The sequence below is a fragment of the Oryza brachyantha genome, chromosome 7 (assembly GCF_000231095.2).
Source record: "Oryza brachyantha chromosome 7, ObraRS2, whole genome shotgun sequence".
Lineage (NCBI taxonomy): Eukaryota > Viridiplantae > Streptophyta > Magnoliopsida > Poales > Poaceae > Oryza > Oryza brachyantha.
Genome location: NC_023169.2, coordinates 14,780,158 through 14,798,206, shown reverse-complemented (window position 1 = coordinate 14,798,206; position 18,049 = coordinate 14,780,158). Strand labels below are relative to the sequence as shown.

Genomic DNA, 18,049 nt, shown 5'->3' with positions numbered 1-18,049 from the left:
ATGCAACAAAGAATAACATATAAACATTTCATATCAATACATACTTCTATATACATTTTCACTGTATTGTCAATGTGCTCCGATGACCTAACAAACAAACTGAGCTATGTCAATGGTCTTTATAAGCCATTTGATCAAATTACATGCAACTTGACATGTGATTAAAACATTTCCCTTTTTTCCCTTCAATGGCATCATGGTGGAATTGTGGATACTCCCTCATTTAAAATTTAGAAGTAGGTTTTTCTATTATAGAAATTTTGAAATTCAGCACGACGGCAGCCTTGCCCACAGCGCTAGAGCCTAGAGGCTAGAGCGCAATTGTCTGAATAATCATATCGAACTGGTTGCGAGAGAAACCAGGGTGTTTGTTTCTCACGCTCTTAAATCCTACTAGTACTAATTAAGAATTCCTCCGGATTCAATCTTTTCGAAACCTATCCGAATTTGATCAGAATCCGTCGTGTAAAGAGCTCCTATGATCGGGTCACATTTCAGTTTCTGTTAAGCAGCAACAACCAGCCGAAACACTGTGACTGAATTCTGAACCCGTGCATGATCACATCAACTTTAACATGATACGTTCTAGTGTACTACTGTCTAATAGACTAATACTCTGGTTCAGTGATGAAGAGTACGTCACTTCTAAAAGAGTATCAACTTTTTTTTTTACATCGGTTACAGCATAGTACAAGTACAGAATCAACAGCATACATTGCTCCATCCACAGTTACACCATTCACAGCCTACTCCAATCCCCCCACAAAAAAAAAGTTCAAGTCGCATCGACGAACAATCTTTCTCCATCCCCATGTCAGCCATTGCTAACACTCTCAACACCTGGACTCCTCATTTTGGGGTGAAGGCCTGAAATGCACGCACAAATATCACCAAATTAGTAACTGATGTGATTCTTGATCAAATAGATATTCATTGCATGATCGTTTGACTTTTTTGTAGCATATTTGTAAATAAAAAATAATTTATAAATAAAACTTTCATATACGTATTCTTAGCGATAAAACGGTAAAAATTAACTTTAAATTTAAGTTTAAAAATTTAAATTTTGATTTATAACATAAACAGAAAAAAAAAAGACAAGAGTGCTACGTTGTGGGAGGTGTGTATGGACCTGGAAGATGGTGGCGTGGCCAGGATCGGCGAGGTGGGCGAAGAGGTTGTCGATGGGGCCGGTGCCGGTGTACTCGGCCTGGAACCAAGCTCCCATGACGGCGAGCATGGCGAGGCGGCCGTTCTTGATCTCCTTGGTGCGGAGCTCCTTGATCTTCTCCGGCGAGCCGGTACCCCAGCCAAGCGGGTCGAACCACAGGCCACCAGGGTACCTGGATTACGTTTCCAGCATCACGAACACGTAGTTTAGACATTTTACGCCTTTCAGACAAGCTAGCTCGTGATCAGCTCCACTGGTGAGCATGGCCATGGAGGAACGATGGAGCTTGTGTGTGCGTACCCGACGTCGGTGCCGGTGAGCTTGTTGTTGGGGAAGATGGGATCGGTGTTGACGCAGCCGGGCTTGATGATGTCAGCCCACCGGCGGCCCTCGGCCCAGCCGATGAGGATAAGCTCGATGATGAAGAGGGTGGTGGTGTCGGTGAAGTACTGCTGCTCGCCGGCGGTGTACCACGACGGCGTGTTGAGGATGCCGATCTTGGTAAGGAACTCCGGGATGAAGATGCCCGCCGCGCCCAGCATCGCCCACCGGCAGTGCACCAGCTCTGCCTGCACGTTCCACCGCAAGCTCTCCGGGTCCGATCCTACACCACCACCACAGCGCGTCAGTACCTCGAGAAGCCATGCAGCACGACGGGGAGACTCCGCCGGCAGCGAGGAAGAAGAAGAAGAAGACGCGAACGAGCGCTCACCAAGACCCAAGGGATCGAAGCCGAAGTCGCCGGGGAGGCTGCGCCAAGATCAATGGACATCAAGTTACACACCGTCAGAGGAGTTCATCATGACACAAAGTTTGAGCGCGCGCGTGCGTGTGTGTGGTAGTACCGACCTGCCGTCGAGCCACGGCGGCGGGGTGCTGCCGGGGAACCAGATGGGCCTGTCGGGCGCCGCGGCGCGCACGGCGAACGACGCCGACCGCGCGGACGACGGCTCGGCCTGCCTCAGCAGCAGCCTGCCACCGCCGCTCCTGCCCGCGCCGGCGAGGAACGAGGAGGCCCGGGCGGCGCCGGGGAGGGCCGCCACGGCGGTGGAGGAGGAGGAGGCGGAGACGAGCGCCATGGTTGGCCGCGCGCGCGTGTGGTGTGGTGGTGATCGAGCTGAGCTGAGCCTGAGGAGGAGGAGGGAGACGGGTTTAAGGGATCTGCACGCGCGGGAAGCGCAGCTGGATGGGCGGCTTATCCAGGAGGAGATAGCGGGCGCGGCCGCGGCGCGCCACGCGGCGCCGGGAATCCAATCCCTTGGCTCCAGCCGCGCTGACGTGGCGGGCCGGTGGGGCCCGACAAAAATCAGGGCGAGCCGCCCTATTGGTGGAGTGGTGGACGGCGGGACGGGACTCGCTCGCCGGATGAATGATCACTTGCATGGCATGTCCGCATGTGAGCTTATGTTTGCTCCTCGTAACAAAAACTGAGATATTAATAGGAACTTATTAATTTTATTATAAGGGTCTTTTGAATTTAGATTGATCCATATTTCAATATATATGTTTGCATATATGTCTAAATTTTTCAGCACATATATGAATTTTAAGCAAAGTCAAAAAGTATTATAACGTGGAATGAAGAGAATAATATAAATTTAGAGGTATATAGAAATGATGGTTAACATTAGTTAAATAAAGGTCGCCTTCTTTTACTTTGATTATTCTCAGTTTTTTTCTCGACGTACGTGCATATTTTTCGAACTCCTAGACAATTTATTATTTATAAAAAAATATATAAAAAAGTTTATTATCTTATCGTTCTAATATAGATTTTTAATTATCGATTATACTATTAAATAGTCATTAAAAATCATATAATCTTTCATCTTATTTTATAAAAAAAACACCACCAAAGCATACAAATTCTTCGAAAAGAAGAGTGTGCAGATTCGTAGGTACAAATAGCTACCACGTTTTAGAGCGGAGTGGTGCTATACAATTACAATGGTTAAGGGATGAATGGGTAAGAGTTGGCGATATTCACTACCATTTTCTCTAAAAAATATGAGACATTTGTATTTCTTAATTAAATGATCTTCGATGTATGAAAGGACATATAGTCTAGTGGTTGCAGTGACATGTTCAATTTTAATAGGATATCATATAATGTGTGTACCAGTTATAAAAATATTTTTCAATAAAAATCTATTTATACCACCTTTATACTCTCAAACTAAGCATTTAAAGTTTATTGATGATCAAAGCTTTTTAAGTTTACTCGCAAAAAGCCAGACGTCGTGTGTTTTTGACCGAAATATATGTGTCTAGTCTATGTGAGAGTCGAATGTGTCTTGCTGTCTTGCATACATCTCCAAATTTATGTTCTTGAGGACTTCTATAAAACTTGTATTAAGTATGATTATAACATCTACCAACCAATCCACATTTTCAGAATTACACATAGTTTTTGCTCCAATGTTTCCTTTCAGAGGCACTTTTTCCTTGTGACAGGATGTCTTTTCTACTCATAAATAAATAAATTGATGTCAATGGAAGTATACATATCATGTTTCCTACATTTTAAGTTCTACAGAGACTATTTTGTCCAAATTCTTTTTTCTAAGGCCACTTTATCCCTTGACAGGGTTGCTCTATGTCAGTTGATATACACAACATTAAAAGCTCACCCATAACAGCAAGTTCAATAGTATAACCAACTGTTAGCTCTAATTGTTCTATAGCAAATTAATAGTTAATTCATATAATAGTCATATACTACATAATTAATATTTGGTCCTACCTGTCATACACGCATATGTCTTGGAGTTCATAGTGCAGCTGGCTATAAATCTGTAGCTCACTCCTCCATCTCTTATCTATTTAAAATATACTTATAATTGGTTTATAGCTTGCTATTATACCTGCTCTAAAAGAAAATGTGAAGCCAGTTGCTTTGAAAAGAACACCTGCCCTAGCAAACCCGGTGTAACCGCAAAAGTCGACAGCATCAAAAACCACGACAGATCATCAAAAGAGCAGAAATATGTGATCAAGTACATATACTTGTTGGCATGTTGCATCCTCAATCAAGAGCACCTCTCGAACTTCACAAACTCACGTATATATTTTTTTCGCTAAGAGCAGGTACAATAACAGGCTATAAGCTAGCTATAAATATGTTTTAAAGAGATAAGAGAGAAGAGATGTGGACTACTAATTTGTAGTCAGCTGTAGCACAGGCTCCAAGACAACAGTATATATGATTTGTGAGACCATGTATTGATGTTTTGTAGATAACTATTATATAAATTAGCTATTAGATTGATTACAAATAAATTGAAATCAATAGTTGACTATACTATTGAACTTGCTCTAACGTGCACTCTCAACATTCATCATGCATACACCAAAATGAATGAAAAGGGGGACGTGACTCTCAAAAAGATAGAAAGGGAGCTTGCACCAACGCCATCTCTGACCTGAGAGAGTGTCGGTAGAACTGAGCGGTTCCCTCGTGCTCATACTTCGTGTGACATAAACTTTGCAGAGGATGCATTCAGAGCGCGTGAACTAGCTAATCTAGACTCTGATGTTTCATCTGGTACATCATTTAGTAATATAATTAATTACATTGTTGAGCAAATGCCAGAAAGCATCTCAGATAAACATAGCACATGGATGATAGCCTACTAAAGTTGATCAAGATTATTGTTTTTAGGTATAGATGGTTGGCCTTGCTCTAGAGTTTCTTGGCAGATTCTGCACATCTTGAACTATCCCCCCAAAAAACATGTATTTGCACAAATAACAGTGCATTATTATGAGATGTACTGATTCTACCAGGGAACTCTGGGCCAGATAATGCATCATGCATGTACTCACTTTGTGATTTAGAAAGGCTTGTTCTTCTTGGAGCCATGCTTGGCCTTGACCATCTGGTTCAGGGCCTTCACGCACCGGCGGATCACTCCCATCGACCTCTTGCCCCCGTCAGGCCGCTTTATCACCATGGCCAGCGTCGCGCCGCCGGCAGCCGGAGGTGGTGCAGGGAGCTTACGATCAGCAATGGCTTTCTCGCCGTTCCCGAGCTTGCCGGTGGCCTTGGCTTCTCCGACGAGGAGCTGCTTCTCTTGTATCAGATCCTGGAGGGAGAACCGGGGCACGTCGTCGGCACACGGCGGCGGCGGCGTGATCAGCTTCGTCTTTGCAGTTTTGCATTGCCCCGGGGCCTTCTGCTCCGTGTCTTCGCATTGTTGCTGTGCCTCGAGTGACTTGTGCTCTTCATCATCATCTTCTTCTTCGCGCTGTTCAGCTGTTTTCTGCTCCTCATGTTGGTATTTCCCTGGAGCATTCTCCTCGTCTTTGTGTTTATTTGGCACCTTCTCCTCCTCATCTTGGTATTCCTGCCATGTCTTCTGATCCTCATCAAGATATTGCTTTGGTGTTTTCCTCTCTCTGTCTTGATCCTGGAATGTTTTCTTCTCCAGCTCTTCATCTAGACAATCAGGAAGTTTCTTCTCCGGTTCTTCGTCAAGATAATGGTGAAGTTCCTTCTCCTCCTCTTCATCTAGATAATGGCGAAGTTTCACCTCCTGCTCATCATGGTATCGACCCGGTGTCTCCTGTTCATCACCTTGGCTTTGCAGTGGCGCCTCTAGGATGTTCAGCTCCTGAGCTTCATATAGACATGGTGGCTGAAGCTCTGTATCTTGGCACTGGAACAATGTCTTCAGCTTGGCATCTTGACGCAGCTGCTGTGCCAGGGGCGGCACATGCTGATCCTGATAGCAAGCGATGAGACTTGTTGATCTTCGTGTTCGCCTAGACATGCCAAGATCGAAGCGGCGAGATTTGCTCACATCACACTCGGTGGCCATTGCCAGTGGCTTGAGAGGAGAAAGATCACCAGAAAGAGCAACTTGCTTCTTCTCAGGGGTGGAGTTGTTATAGGCTCCCTGATGTGATTAGTAGATGCACAGTCCGTACTGGGAACAGGTCAGCTGGTAAAATGTCCATTTCAGAGGTAAAGTCTGGTTTGGTCGTTTGGAAGATCAGTTCCTGTCCTAGTAGCTTTAATCCCTACATGAAGTGAAACTGAAGTTAGTATTATTAGACAAATGATCAAAAAATTCTGCCACAAGCCCACAAACATCTAGAATATTTGCTATACAGTGAGTTTTTTACTACATCAAAATTTATATTTGCAAGAGGACAACAATATGTTATATGGATATCGCGGTATAAGGAATACTAGTTAGTAGGGACAGCGTTTTGAAATTAAGAAAATTAATGTGTATTTGAAGTTATTCCCAACTACCTGGACTGAGAGACAGCAATATTTGGTTTCGAGCAAAAGATTTGACTGACACGTCTTCACATACTTTGACTGGAGATGTTAACCTAAATTATTCCTTTGAACGGATCAAACCGACACCTCTAATAGGAGGTAATGCCCAGGACCAATAAATTGCATTTCAGAAACTTACTCATAAGTTGGGCGAACTGATTCTGAAGAAAGATTGGGGGCAGCTTTGATAAGTACAATATCATTGAAGCATATTCTGTCACCTAAAAGCTAACATCATAATAATTCTCTTATATAAAATGCACAGGGTACATCTTATGTCACGGCTCAGCCTAAACAAAGTATTGATCCTTTCCCAACATTGTACATAGCAGGGTACACCAAACATATTCATTTAGTTAGTGATCTTGCTTAGCTGCAGATAGAACTCCTATCTTGCAAACCTCATTGTCCACTCCGCAGCTATTTCGTCATGCTTAGATCTATCGGTCAAGTATAAACGTCCAATGCTTGGCACAAGTGGGCAGTCTGCACAGAAAAAACAATCATAATGTGATGTTTTCAGGTTGAAATGAAGCAACAATTATGTTATATTACAATTAGTTGGAACAGGACTGCATATTTAGTCGTGGAAGATAGTGAAGACACAGAGAGTTCTGATAATACTGTAATTCGGAACATACATGGATCCGGGTTTGTGATGATGGCTTTAATGGCAAGTAGCACCTTCGAAATAGTTAAAGCAGGACTCCAGCCTTCCCTTAAAATGTCCATACTCAAGTTACCATTGGAATCAACATTGCAGTGGTAAATTCTTGTCTTGAAAATTACCTTGCATAGTGATGTAACAGTTATAACCACGAATTGAGGTCGCATAATACTAAAATACAGGAAAAAATTGCAGCAGGAATCTCAATTGTCCCATACTTGTTTATAATTGTGTACATACTGTATTGAAATTGTAGCTCCTTAAGTATTGAAAAACCAACATGTTCAACTGGAAGAGTAAAGTAATTTAATTGAAGCGTGAAATATCAAGCCACAATTGCCAACGTATTGTGTATTTTCTGTGTTATGATTCTGCTATCAATTCTCTATATAAACTTGAGAAAACAAACTATATGAAGTCACATTAGAAGCTTTGATATGATTATCATGTAGGACTGCATTTGTGTTTGCATGATTCCATGTGCTGGTCAAGGTAAAAGGTAGGCCACTCCAGGCTTGGCAGTCCATTAGGTCAGAGCAGTGCTAGCATTGCTCTAGGCTCCAGAACTGGTATGTAGAGAGAATTTCAGATGCTCCATGAAATACTGAAGAGTGGAGATTGAGGTTAGCTGTTCAGATCCCTCATATCTACCTACTACCAAGGCATTATAAGTTGATGGTAATAGCTGGACAGAGACAGTAGCAGTCCTAATAACCACCAAACCATGCTGCAGGTGATCATGTAGATGTAGGGTTGTATGCTCTGGCAGCAGGTGTATAGTGATTAGTCAATGACACCACTGAATGGACTGAAAATCTGCATTTAAAAGGCTTTTCCTTCTTTTACCAGACTCTCTTATATTCTAAGCCAAGATCCACAAAATGAAAATAATGTGTCGACATAGATGAAGGGAGTTCCCAAGACATAGTAGTAAGGCTTCCCATAGACAAAACTTATGTCTGTAAACCTTTTACACAGCAGGATCAATCAAAACAGGATACATCTAGGAAAACAACATTTTAGCAACTCAGCACAGTTATTTTCTTGAACACTAAGCGTAAAACATACTTCAGGTAAGATTTCTTCAAAAATAATCAAGACCATATTGAAAAGAGGTAAAATGGCTTACCATAAAATGAACGCAAGTTGCTTTAATTAACAATACAATAGACTAGCTTTAACATAATCCTATTTGTTATATAGGTTCTTCTAACCATCACACTATTTGCTGCACTTGCTCTTGAACACAGGCAATCCTGTTCCCCCGAACTGTTAATTGAGTATTGAGATATTCCGTTTTAGGATGAACCTAAGTTTGACAATAGTAGACTTCTGAAACAAAATGCCCTACACATTTACTAAACATACCAATGTTCATAACTTTTGTAGTACTCTGTTTACATACCAAAGCAGAACTAGCTATATAAGAATATTAACCGACCAATTACCTATCCTATTTGATCTTCTATTACAGTTCTTCAAGATTTTAGTCATCCCGATATCTCTTAAAAACATTTGTTTCAATGCAAGTCTTTCCTACCTTAATCCCACTACCACGTGGTGAATCCATAGTGGTATATAAATGTCACATTCGTTCTAGATAAGTTTTCCAATAACAGGAATACGAAGCATTAGGTAGAAAAAGTTACTCCCTCCATTTCTTTATATGACGCCATTGACTTTTAAATACATATTTGACCATTTGTCTTATTCAATCCAAATATGCAAAATTACAAGACATAATTAAAGTTACTATAATAATAAATCATATTATAGCAAAATAATTAATAATTATATAATTTTTTGAATAAGACAAATGGTTAAATCGTAGGCCTAAAAGTTAATGACGTCGTATAAAAAAAATGTAGGGAGTACGACTTAAGCTTTTAGGAAATTGGGGAAACTTTGTCCATCATAAGACGTAGATAGTCCGAAACATCATAGCCCCATCTAATCAAAAGCAAGAAAGAAGAGGACATGAAAAATTCTTACTTCTTACCGTGGGAGGTTTAAATGGATACTCAATTGGGAATATAATATCAAGGAAAAATATCCCTCCTTCATACGGGGACCCTGGAAGACAAATACTGCGTGAGAAGTGAGGTGATCATAAGACCAGCTTAAACCAGCTTACTCTACACCTACACACAGAAAATTAATCGGCACAGTAAAAGAGGCGAAATTCGCAGGGAGCCGCAGTGAAAATTCACACGAGCTTTTGCTTTATCGGGCGCCTGCAGCAGCTTGCAGAGGTAGTAAGCTTAAGGGGGGGGGGGGGGGGGGGGGGGGGGGGGCGATACCCTGGGGTCCGATGATGGTGGAGAGCCAGTGGTAGAGGTTGTCGCCCTTAGGCCCGGCGGAGCAGTCGGCGGCGCTGAGATCCATCAGCTCCTTCTGAATCCGCTTCCCCGACGACGACACCGACGTCCCGCCGCTGGAGCCCCATGGGCGCACGCCGCTCCATCCTCTACCTCCACCCCCACCTCCACCGCCGGAGCTTCCGCCTCCACCGGCGCCGGAGGGGAAAGGGGAGCGGGAGTTGGGGAAGGAGGTGGATGAGGAGGACATGGTCCTCGAGGGATCGGTGGCGACGACGACGACGGAGCGTGCCGGAGGAGAGGAGGGAGGAAAGAAGGATGAGTACGTGGGCCGGCTCTTTGCGTTGGTGACGCTTTAATTAAGCCCAGTCTTTACCGGGCCAGTCTTGCCAGAAGTAATGGGCCAAAAGGTGATCATAAGTATGAGGCCCTGTTCGGCTGTGGCCGCAAATAAAATGATTAATTAAAATTAGATACTTCTAAAAAATAATTATCAGGTATAAAAAGTTAAAAAATAAATTCATATGATTTTTAAAACAACTTTTTGATATATTATTTTTAAAAAACACATCGTTTAGTATTATGTGAAGCGGACGCGTGAAAAAGAAGAGAATCTGGGTTATTCGGAGGGGAGAAGAACTTGGCCTAACTAGAACACATGGGAATAATAAAAAAGATACATTGATAAACTATGTGTTTTTTCCTATATGTTTTAACATCTTATTCTTATTTTTTTTCTCGTATTTTGCACACATGCTTCCCGAACTATTAAAATGTGTACTTTTTGCTAAAAAATAAGTTACATATAGAAATTCGCCATCCTATATTTTTAAAGTAGATTTTTAACTTGGTGACAGTTAATTTCATCGTTATACCATTAAATAGCTATTAAAAGTCAGATAATCTTTCATCATTAAAGAACCTAGACATACTCCTGCTGTCCCAAATATAAGCACTTCTGATTTTCTTTTTATGTATTAAAGAGAAATTTAAAATAAGATAGAGGGTGGCTACAATTGGCTAACACGAGCATATAAGCGAAAATAATTAGATGAGATGATTATGATCGGTTAAGGAAAGAGAACGAGGATAAGTTACTTCAATTATGATAGTTTTTAAATGTTCGAAGCTGCTATATTTTTTGAACTATGTGTATACTAACATTGTATTATATTGTTTTTTATTGTGAAAGACGTACACACCACACCACAAACTAAGCACATTGCACCAGTTAAGAGCTAATATTAGTTGTTGGTTAGTTGTTTGGCACTATGCGCCAAGCTTAACTGTTTATTTTTCTTTCCTTAATCAAACAGGCAGAGTTCCTACCATTAATCTTTTCGATAAAGATATAAGGATTCAAACCATAGCCTAACCACAATAGACAGGAGCAACTACGGCCCCATTGGTTGCCTTTTTAATTAAAAAAACCACACTGCATATTTGCGAAAAAAAAGTATGAATAAAAATTCTATACACGTGTTTTTAGTGACCTAAAAGTAAAAAAAACTTTGATAAAAAACTAAAATAAACCCCAAGTTTTTGGTTAAAAATTTAAATTTTGGCTTAGCATTAGAAAAACAAAAAAGTGTAGATTGCCAGCAGCATAAGGTTAAACAGATCAGTATTGAAGCTATACGCGGGACTCGATCATACAAATATGTCAGAAAAGAAGAGTAATACAATAGTACTCCCAGCCTGGCACTCAAAATTGATGTATCTTGCTCATTTCTAGGACAACAAATTTTGGAACATGCATCCCATCTACCACCTCAATACAGCTACACTACCTACTGACAAGATCCACAATAAATTTCGGGCATCTCATCCAAAATGCACCATTGTTTACATGGTTTTACAGGAAAACTAAAATGAGCACCAATGTGCCAATTAAGTGAATCAACAAGCAGGACTGAATCTGCGTAGCAAAATTGTCTTGGCTTACAGGCCCAGAAGCTGCACCACCACTGCTGCCGTTGGAGCCAGTGCTGCAAGAAGAACAAAAGCATTATCAGGACAAAGCAATAAAAAATGTAGAACCATTAAACATCGAAGAGAAAGGACTCACCTTCCTGCAAAAATGCATGAACCATGGCCTGCATATTTTGATCAAAAGAAATTGTATTAGGCTCATGAAACAGGGACAAGAGGCAAGCACTCGGTTCAAACTAACAGTAAATATTCTTGATCTCTTTAAACACACTAAAAAAAGGCAGTGCCTTGTATAATAAAATGGGAGAAACTACAGGATGCTGACCATACATTTAACTATTCGTAAACACGTCTCTTTTATTAGCATTAGATATCTAGTCTAAGAATTCCTACATAATCAGATGTCCAAAATTAAACATGTTCAATGATAATCATGTGTTTGCAGCTCCAAGGTGATGTTCAGTTGCATCCAAGTTATATAAAAGAAAGGGCACCATTACGGTACCTTTTACTAGTAGTGGTAGTAGGTAAACCAAGTCACGAGGAATGGGAAAATCAGTTATTTTGCATTTATGTGTTCCTTTAAATTTTACTTGGATCATAACAATCTGTAATAGATGCCATGCTGCACACCAGGAAGACACCATAGAAATCGTACAGTAATGTGGATTCTGTTCTAACATGCGAGAGGATAGGCACCTATAAGTTTCGTGTATCTTAAGAAAGTCTCCATGTAATCAGTAAAATAATGAGCTAACAATCTGGCCAACCTGACATCATAAGGAGAAATTGGTTGTATACCATACTCCATATAAATATGAAATATGTATGCTGACATTTAAAGTCATTGTAGGATTTAGAATTATAAGGGGACAATTGCTCATTTAACCCTTGTTGAAGGCTACCTGCCGAAATAACCCTCCTTTTTCAGGTTTGCTCTTTTGACCCTGCTATTCATAAATCAAGCTGCTGTCTGACCCTCGTCTGTCTACGCCGTTAAGGTTTTAGTTTAGTAAAATAAAAATAAAAATATAATTATGAAATGACGAAACTACCCCTTAGTAAGTCTCTCAACCTAACCCTCTCTCCATCCCTCTCCACCGAGCAAGGGCAAAACGGTCAATTTATCCCCTAGATCACACTATTAACTACACTTCACGGAACAGAGTCAATCAGTAGCTTCATTTTTGAAAAGCAGGGTCAAAAGAACAAAATTAAAAACGGGAGGGTCATTTCGGTAGTTAACCTTCAAACAAAGGTCAAATGAGAAATTCCCCCAATTATGGGATTATAAAACATAAGTACAGCACTGTTTTCTGCAGCAGAAAACACAGATCTAAGTAGCTATAGTGATTAGTAGTAAGGTGAAAACTCACATCTAGTTGTTTACTTGTTTTAATATAAAAGAAGCTTCCCCCCTCCAGTACTAAGAGCAGAAAGTGAAAGATGTAAACCAATATGCCGATTATGTGAAATGATCTTTTAGTGTTGAGATCAATGATAAATAACAACCACGTGCCAAGCACTAACCACACTCACAGAAAACTAAACCAGGTAACTAACGATTGCACAAAAGCGTTACTACCTAATAATTGTAGAGAAATGGATAGTCAAAGAGAAGAAATCAGCTTACTTGGATCAGTAGATGTTACAATTGCAGTGCTATTGAAATTGCATGTTCCGCCACTTGCTTGTGTTCTATGGTAATAATCATTGAAAGCATAAGAAGCAACAGCTACAATGTCATCTGATTTATAGCACGGTTTCCCAGGTTGAATTGCACTGCAGTTTGCAGAGCCAGGACCACATGCCCAATCCAAACTTTGCTTCAGTGCACTATGAGGAGCACTTGAATTCGCTACACAGAACGTCCCACGCAAAGCTGGTGAATCTATATTAGCTGTGGCCATGTCTTCAAATGTGATGCTGTACACAGTAGTTGCATTTGGAAACATGATACCCCAATTTTTCTCTGAGACAGGTCCTGACCGAAGATCCTCATTGAACAGCTCAAATATGTATGTGCTGACTTGGTTATTGGGCTGACTAGGAGTACCAGAATTATTTAATACATGGCGTATGAGGTTTGTATTGTAGGCCAAAGCATTGTCCACATTAGCAGCCTTCTCATTTTGCCCACCATTCCATGGCCACCCAGAAGCTGTAACCATAACAGGTATCCCACTGAAATTCATTGCTTGCATTGAGCTGTAAGTAGCATCAACCATAGCATCAAACATATTGCTATAGAACAAATTTGTGTTGGGATCTGAAATTTGACTATCAGGGTTGAGTGATCGAAACAGGGCATATTCTAAGGGGAATACGCCTTGCCCTTTGACATAGTCATAATAAGGTTGGGCGTTCAGCATGAAGGAAGATCCTGTATTGTTCAGAAATTGAAGATACTGAGACATTATCGAGCTCCATGTTGAATTGAATGTGGCAGTAGATGGAGGAAATGGTTTTGAGATCATGTCTGTTGAATGAGGACTTGAAATTTTCACCTGGGTATTGAGATTTGCAGCTAAAAGTGCTGATTGAAGGAATTGCAATGCAGGTATAAGAACAAGAGCTGCATTTGGTACTGTAGTAAGAACCTCATTTCCCACAGCAATATATGTAATGTTAGTCGCTGGAATGTAGGCAGCGACATTTTTGTTAATCCAATCAGCAGCTGTAGAACGAGATTGCCCCACACGAAGTAGTTGATCATTTGGAACCCCGACCATCACTTCTATTCCAGTATTTGCAAGAGCAGTTAGCATCTGATGGTCTGAATCAAGCAGACGAACATGTTGAATCTTCTTTTCTTTCAGGATAGACACTATGTCTGATGCTGATGGTGGCTTCGAAATATCAGTACCAACATTGATGCCAACAAATGATCCTGTGAAGATCAATAGCATTATTCCATGAATACATATGGTACTATTATTAAGCATCCATTTTGCAGTCAAAGAACACTAAATTTTCAGAGATACTGTTATTAAGCATCCATTTTGCCGTCAAAAAACTGTAAATTTTCAGAGATAATGTTATTAAGCATCCATTTTGCAGTCAAAAAACAGTAAATATTCAGAGTCCTGGTTAAACTAATCTTCCCCACACCTTGGGAAATCACAGCACAGATCACATAAATATGACAAAGTACCAGCCAAGTTAAAAGCACCTGAGTATAAAGCCATACTCATATTACAATGAGCTATTACCTGAAACATTTCGAACCATGAGTGTTAACAGAATCACCACAGTTTTTAGACTCATTGGCCACATACTACCGTGCTCTAGCATCCAGCTTCTCATGATCCAAGGACACTCACTTTATCAGAAGCTCTTAACTGAAGCTGAAACATCAACATTACAGAGTCATAGACTACACTTTAATATTGAGCTGAGAAAGACATTAATGATGATATATACAAAAACTTCGCATTTGCAGAATACAGCTAAATGTGACATTAAAGTATCAATCTTCATAAATCTTGTTAGATCATCGTATCATAAAGAAACAACTTGGGACACAATGAAGTTCGAAGTACTCCATTCAGATTGTATCCATCCAAGAAATAGGAACCAGAATCTCATCGAAGAACCAAGCAACTCAAGGAATCTGAGGGAAATCTATGTGCTAACCCGAGGTGCCGAGCATTGTCTCAAGAAATACCTAGGTGGTGCACGGGTATGCAGAAAGAAGAGAAATTCAAGCAACAAAATCCAAAGGGGCTAAGCATGAAAGCACATCAACAGCAAACTGAATTACTGATTCAAGCAAGCCATTAAAACAAACAGTTACCTCTCAAAACATCAGGACAGATTCCCAATACTATCGCCGCTAATCATGTTGAATTCATAAAAACTGCATCCCCCTAGAGTTAAAAACTCAAACCGCAATCATGGAATATAAGACTGCAGGAAACGTGCAGGAGCAAGGCAAGAACAGGGAGATGGAGACGCCTAAAAATTTGTTTTCGAGTCATCAAGAAGCAAGCTTTGAAGAACACCTCACCCTCTCCTCGGTTAAAAATCCCATCCCTTTCCAAGAAAAAAACCTCAGTCGGTAAAAGGTCACGAGCGCAGAAGATCACAAGGCTCCAAAAACAAAGCAACAAACGGGGATATCGCAATCGTATCACCAGTACAAGAAAAATAATGAACAAAGCAACCAGAAAACAGAAGAAAATAAGCTACCTGATCTTGTCCCCCAGAGAAGAGACCTTTCTTCCACTTCCTCTTCCCCTTCCCCTTTCCAGATACACACAGCCAATAACGAAGCACGAACTGGATGATTGGAGGCTGGAGATGGACCGCTGGAGCAGTGCACTACAGGCGCATGGAGGCAGTGAGAAATGGGAAGCCCTCTCTCCAACTCACTCACTCACCCACTCACTCACTCACACAGACACGCAGCACACAGAGAATCCGAGGAGGTCGAGGAGTGTGTGCGCATCAGTCTATTGGGGGGAGTCTCGGTTCTTGGTTTGGATTCCTTCTAGGAGTAGCTTCTGTCTCTCGGAGGCTTCACGGTTCACGCTTTGCAATTAAGAGCTCCTAAACCTCGCCAGGGAGTGGTGATGATTACCGATCAAAGTGTGTAGGAGATGGGATTAAAGAAAAGCTGTGGGGGATTGACCGAGAGCGAGCTCGCAGATGAGATCCAATTAAGTTTCTTGGGGACACGGAGGATTAAAGAAAGAGGTGGGAAAGGTGGAGGAGGAATAAAAAGCGGAGCTTTTTCTAGGCTGGCTCGGAGCTGGGGAGCGGGGTGGCCGGTGCACGGTCATTTGTGCGTTGCGTGGGTGATTATTAAGTAAAACAGTTTATTTATAAATAAAAATAATTTATATAATACTAATTTTAGCGATATAAAATTAATTTAAATTTAAAAAAAAAGTGAATGGGTGGGATGACTACCGGCGAGTGTGCTGGAGCGTGCAGCGTTGTGTGTGCAGGCTCCAGAGGAGCAGAGAAGGCCAGCACAGCATTTTCTGTGGGCACACTTCGGCTCACAAATCTCGTTTTACGGCGCATTCATTCCCTTCAAACAATGATTTCAACAGCAAATTTGGTGTGTCCATTCCACAGGACCACCAATCTTCAGCTCAAAAAAGCGAAAGCTCATCTTTTGAAACAAAACAAGGTGAATTCTTGGTTCTTGAAGATAAAAAAAGGGACCCGAAATCCATAGAAAACGAACAGACACCGCTGCTACCACCGTCCCGGCCGCCGCCGCCGCTCCCTACGCTGGTCGGCCGCCCAGTCTATCGCCACGCCGGGCAAGGCATAATGTAGGAGAAGAAGATATACAAAGGTCATAGGATTCACATCACTGCATCAGTTAATATGAACATCATTATGAAATTAATACTTTCCTTTACTTGGCACTTCCCCGAGCACTGCCACTAGTAATACTATAGTAGTAACTGAAAACCGATTCGTTGGTGTACATGTACGAGCAGTATTAAACTGGCCAGATCTTTCCAAACTCTTGTCGTCTACTCCTAATGCATGTGGAGGATGGTACTGAAGTACAAGTAGATACACAACCAAATGTAAATTCCAACGCTGAGAGGCTGTTTGTTTGGTGGCCGAAGTTTGCTGCGTTGTGGTTTAGAGCAAGTTCAATAGTATAGCCAAGTATAGTTCTAATTAATCCTAGTTACTTTAATAGTCAATTCATATAATAGTTATAGTATATGGTCTCACATATTATATACATATTCTGTCTTGGAGTCCATGTGCAGTTAGTTACAAATTTGTAGCACATATCTTTTCTTTCTCTCATCTTATCTCTTTAAAATATGATTATAGCTGGCTTATAACCTGCTATTGCACCTGCTCTTAGGCATGGTACAGTTTTGTTGGATGATGTTTGGTTGAGAACTAAACCATCGCATATTAGCCCACATGTGTACCCTAATTTTCTAGTCAAAGTTTGACCAACAAATTAATGGTTACACTTTATGTGTCTTTGCCATGTTTATAAGGGCATTCACAGTGCAGACTCGGGAGTAGTTTCTATCTGTATTTATTGCTATGTCACGTAACCAATTTGTTGATGTGGTATGTTATTTATTGAGGAGAGAGACAGAAATGAAGAAACTGGTTATAGATCAAGACTTTGTGTCTTCACATAAAATAAGACTGAGAGAGAGACGAGTGGATCATGTGATAACAAGATACAAAAGATGCATTGTGAAAGATAGTTTCTTGACACGATGTCCTAGAGTATAGAAACCACGATAGTTTCTAGCATTGGGAACGCCTTAATAGATTGAGTTGTGGTAAAATATGCTTGAATATAAACATCCCCGGTAAAGCCACGTTCGGTAGGGGGCGTAAGATAACTTATGTGTGACACGGAAAACGTAATAATAAATTAGTACATGATTAATTAATTATTAAAAATATAAAATAGATTAATATTCTTTTTAAAACAACTTTTCTATAGAAAATTCCTACAAAAATTACACCATTTAGCAGTTCGGGAAGCGTATGCGTGGAAACGAGAGAGAGTTAGTCGTACACATGGAAACGAGAGAGACTTAGTTAACTAACTAGAGTGCCAAACGCGCATAAGTTGCAATAATTGTTCATGCGTAGATCTACTAGTCTGAAGCTGCCAGGAATTTGATCCAATCTCAAATCTAATTTTGAAAAATTCTACATTC

General features: G+C 40.9%; 3 protein-coding genes across 3 annotated transcripts; all 3 read right to left on the bottom strand.

Moving 5' to 3' along the window:
• Positions 1 to 620: 620 nt before the first annotated feature.
• Positions 621 to 2,392, bottom strand: LOC102714753 (chlorophyll a-b binding protein 7, chloroplastic). Its single transcript, XM_006657818.3, has 5 exons — positions 2,021 to 2,392; positions 1,884 to 1,921; positions 1,472 to 1,775; positions 1,133 to 1,343; positions 621 to 867 (listed from the first exon to the last, which is right to left on the bottom strand). The coding sequence occupies exons 1-5, from the start codon at positions 2,248 to 2,250 to the stop codon at positions 850 to 852; spliced, it is 801 nt and encodes a 266-aa protein (XP_006657881.2). The 5' UTR covers positions 2,251 to 2,392; the 3' UTR covers positions 621 to 849.
• A 2,165-nt stretch (positions 2,393 to 4,557) lies between these two features.
• Positions 4,558 to 6,675, bottom strand: LOC102714477 (glutamic acid-rich protein-like). Its single transcript, XM_006657817.3, has 2 exons — positions 6,601 to 6,675; positions 4,558 to 6,193 (listed from the first exon to the last, which is right to left on the bottom strand). Exon 2 carries the CDS (start codon positions 5,989 to 5,991, stop codon positions 5,005 to 5,007), a length of 987 nt encoding a protein of 328 aa, XP_006657880.1. The 5' UTR covers positions 5,992 to 6,193; positions 6,601 to 6,675; the 3' UTR covers positions 4,558 to 5,004.
• A 158-nt stretch (positions 6,676 to 6,833) lies between these two features.
• On the bottom strand, positions 6,834 to 16,070 carry LOC102714202 (glucan endo-1,3-beta-glucosidase 4-like). The gene is made up of 9 exons (XM_015839214.2): positions 15,570 to 16,070; positions 14,591 to 14,725; positions 13,012 to 14,268; positions 11,515 to 11,542; positions 11,303 to 11,434; positions 9,429 to 9,799; positions 9,128 to 9,201; positions 7,103 to 7,250; positions 6,834 to 6,947 (listed from the first exon to the last, which is right to left on the bottom strand). The coding sequence occupies exons 2-9, from the start codon at positions 14,682 to 14,684 to the stop codon at positions 6,850 to 6,852; spliced, it is 2,202 nt and encodes a 733-aa protein (XP_015694700.2). The 5' UTR covers positions 14,685 to 14,725; positions 15,570 to 16,070; the 3' UTR covers positions 6,834 to 6,849.
• Positions 16,071 to 18,049: the final 1,979 nt, after the last annotated feature.

Bases quoted from the DNA above. Each gene is read 5' to 3' on its own strand.
- LOC102714753 (XM_006657818.3), bottom strand. From the start codon at position 2,250: ATGGCGCTCGTCTCCGCCTCCTCCTCCTCCACCGCCGTGGCGGCCCTC. The intron at 1,776-1,883 runs GTGAGCGCTCGT...GTGGTGGTGTAG, and splicing joins CTTCGATCCCTTGGGTCTTG to GATCGGACCCGGAGAGCTTG. The intron at 1,344-1,471 runs GTACGCACACAC...AACGTAATCCAG, and splicing joins CTCACCGGCACCGACGTCGG to GTACCCTGGTGGCCTGTGGT.
- LOC102714477 (XM_006657817.3), bottom strand. From the start codon at position 5,991: ATGGCCACCGAGTGTGATGTGAGCAAATCTCGCCGCTTCGATCTTGGC.
- LOC102714202 (XM_015839214.2), bottom strand. From the start codon at position 14,684: ATGAGAAGCTGGATGCTAGAGCACGGTAGTATGTGGCCAATGAGTCTA. The intron at 11,543-13,011 runs GTAAGCTGATTT...CAAAATATGCAG, and splicing joins TGTAACATCTACTGATCCAA to GCCATGGTTCATGCATTTTT. The intron at 9,800-11,302 runs AAACCATGTAAA...GCTTAATTAAAG, and splicing joins CTCATTTTAGTTTTCCTGTA to CGTCACCAACGCAAAGAGCC.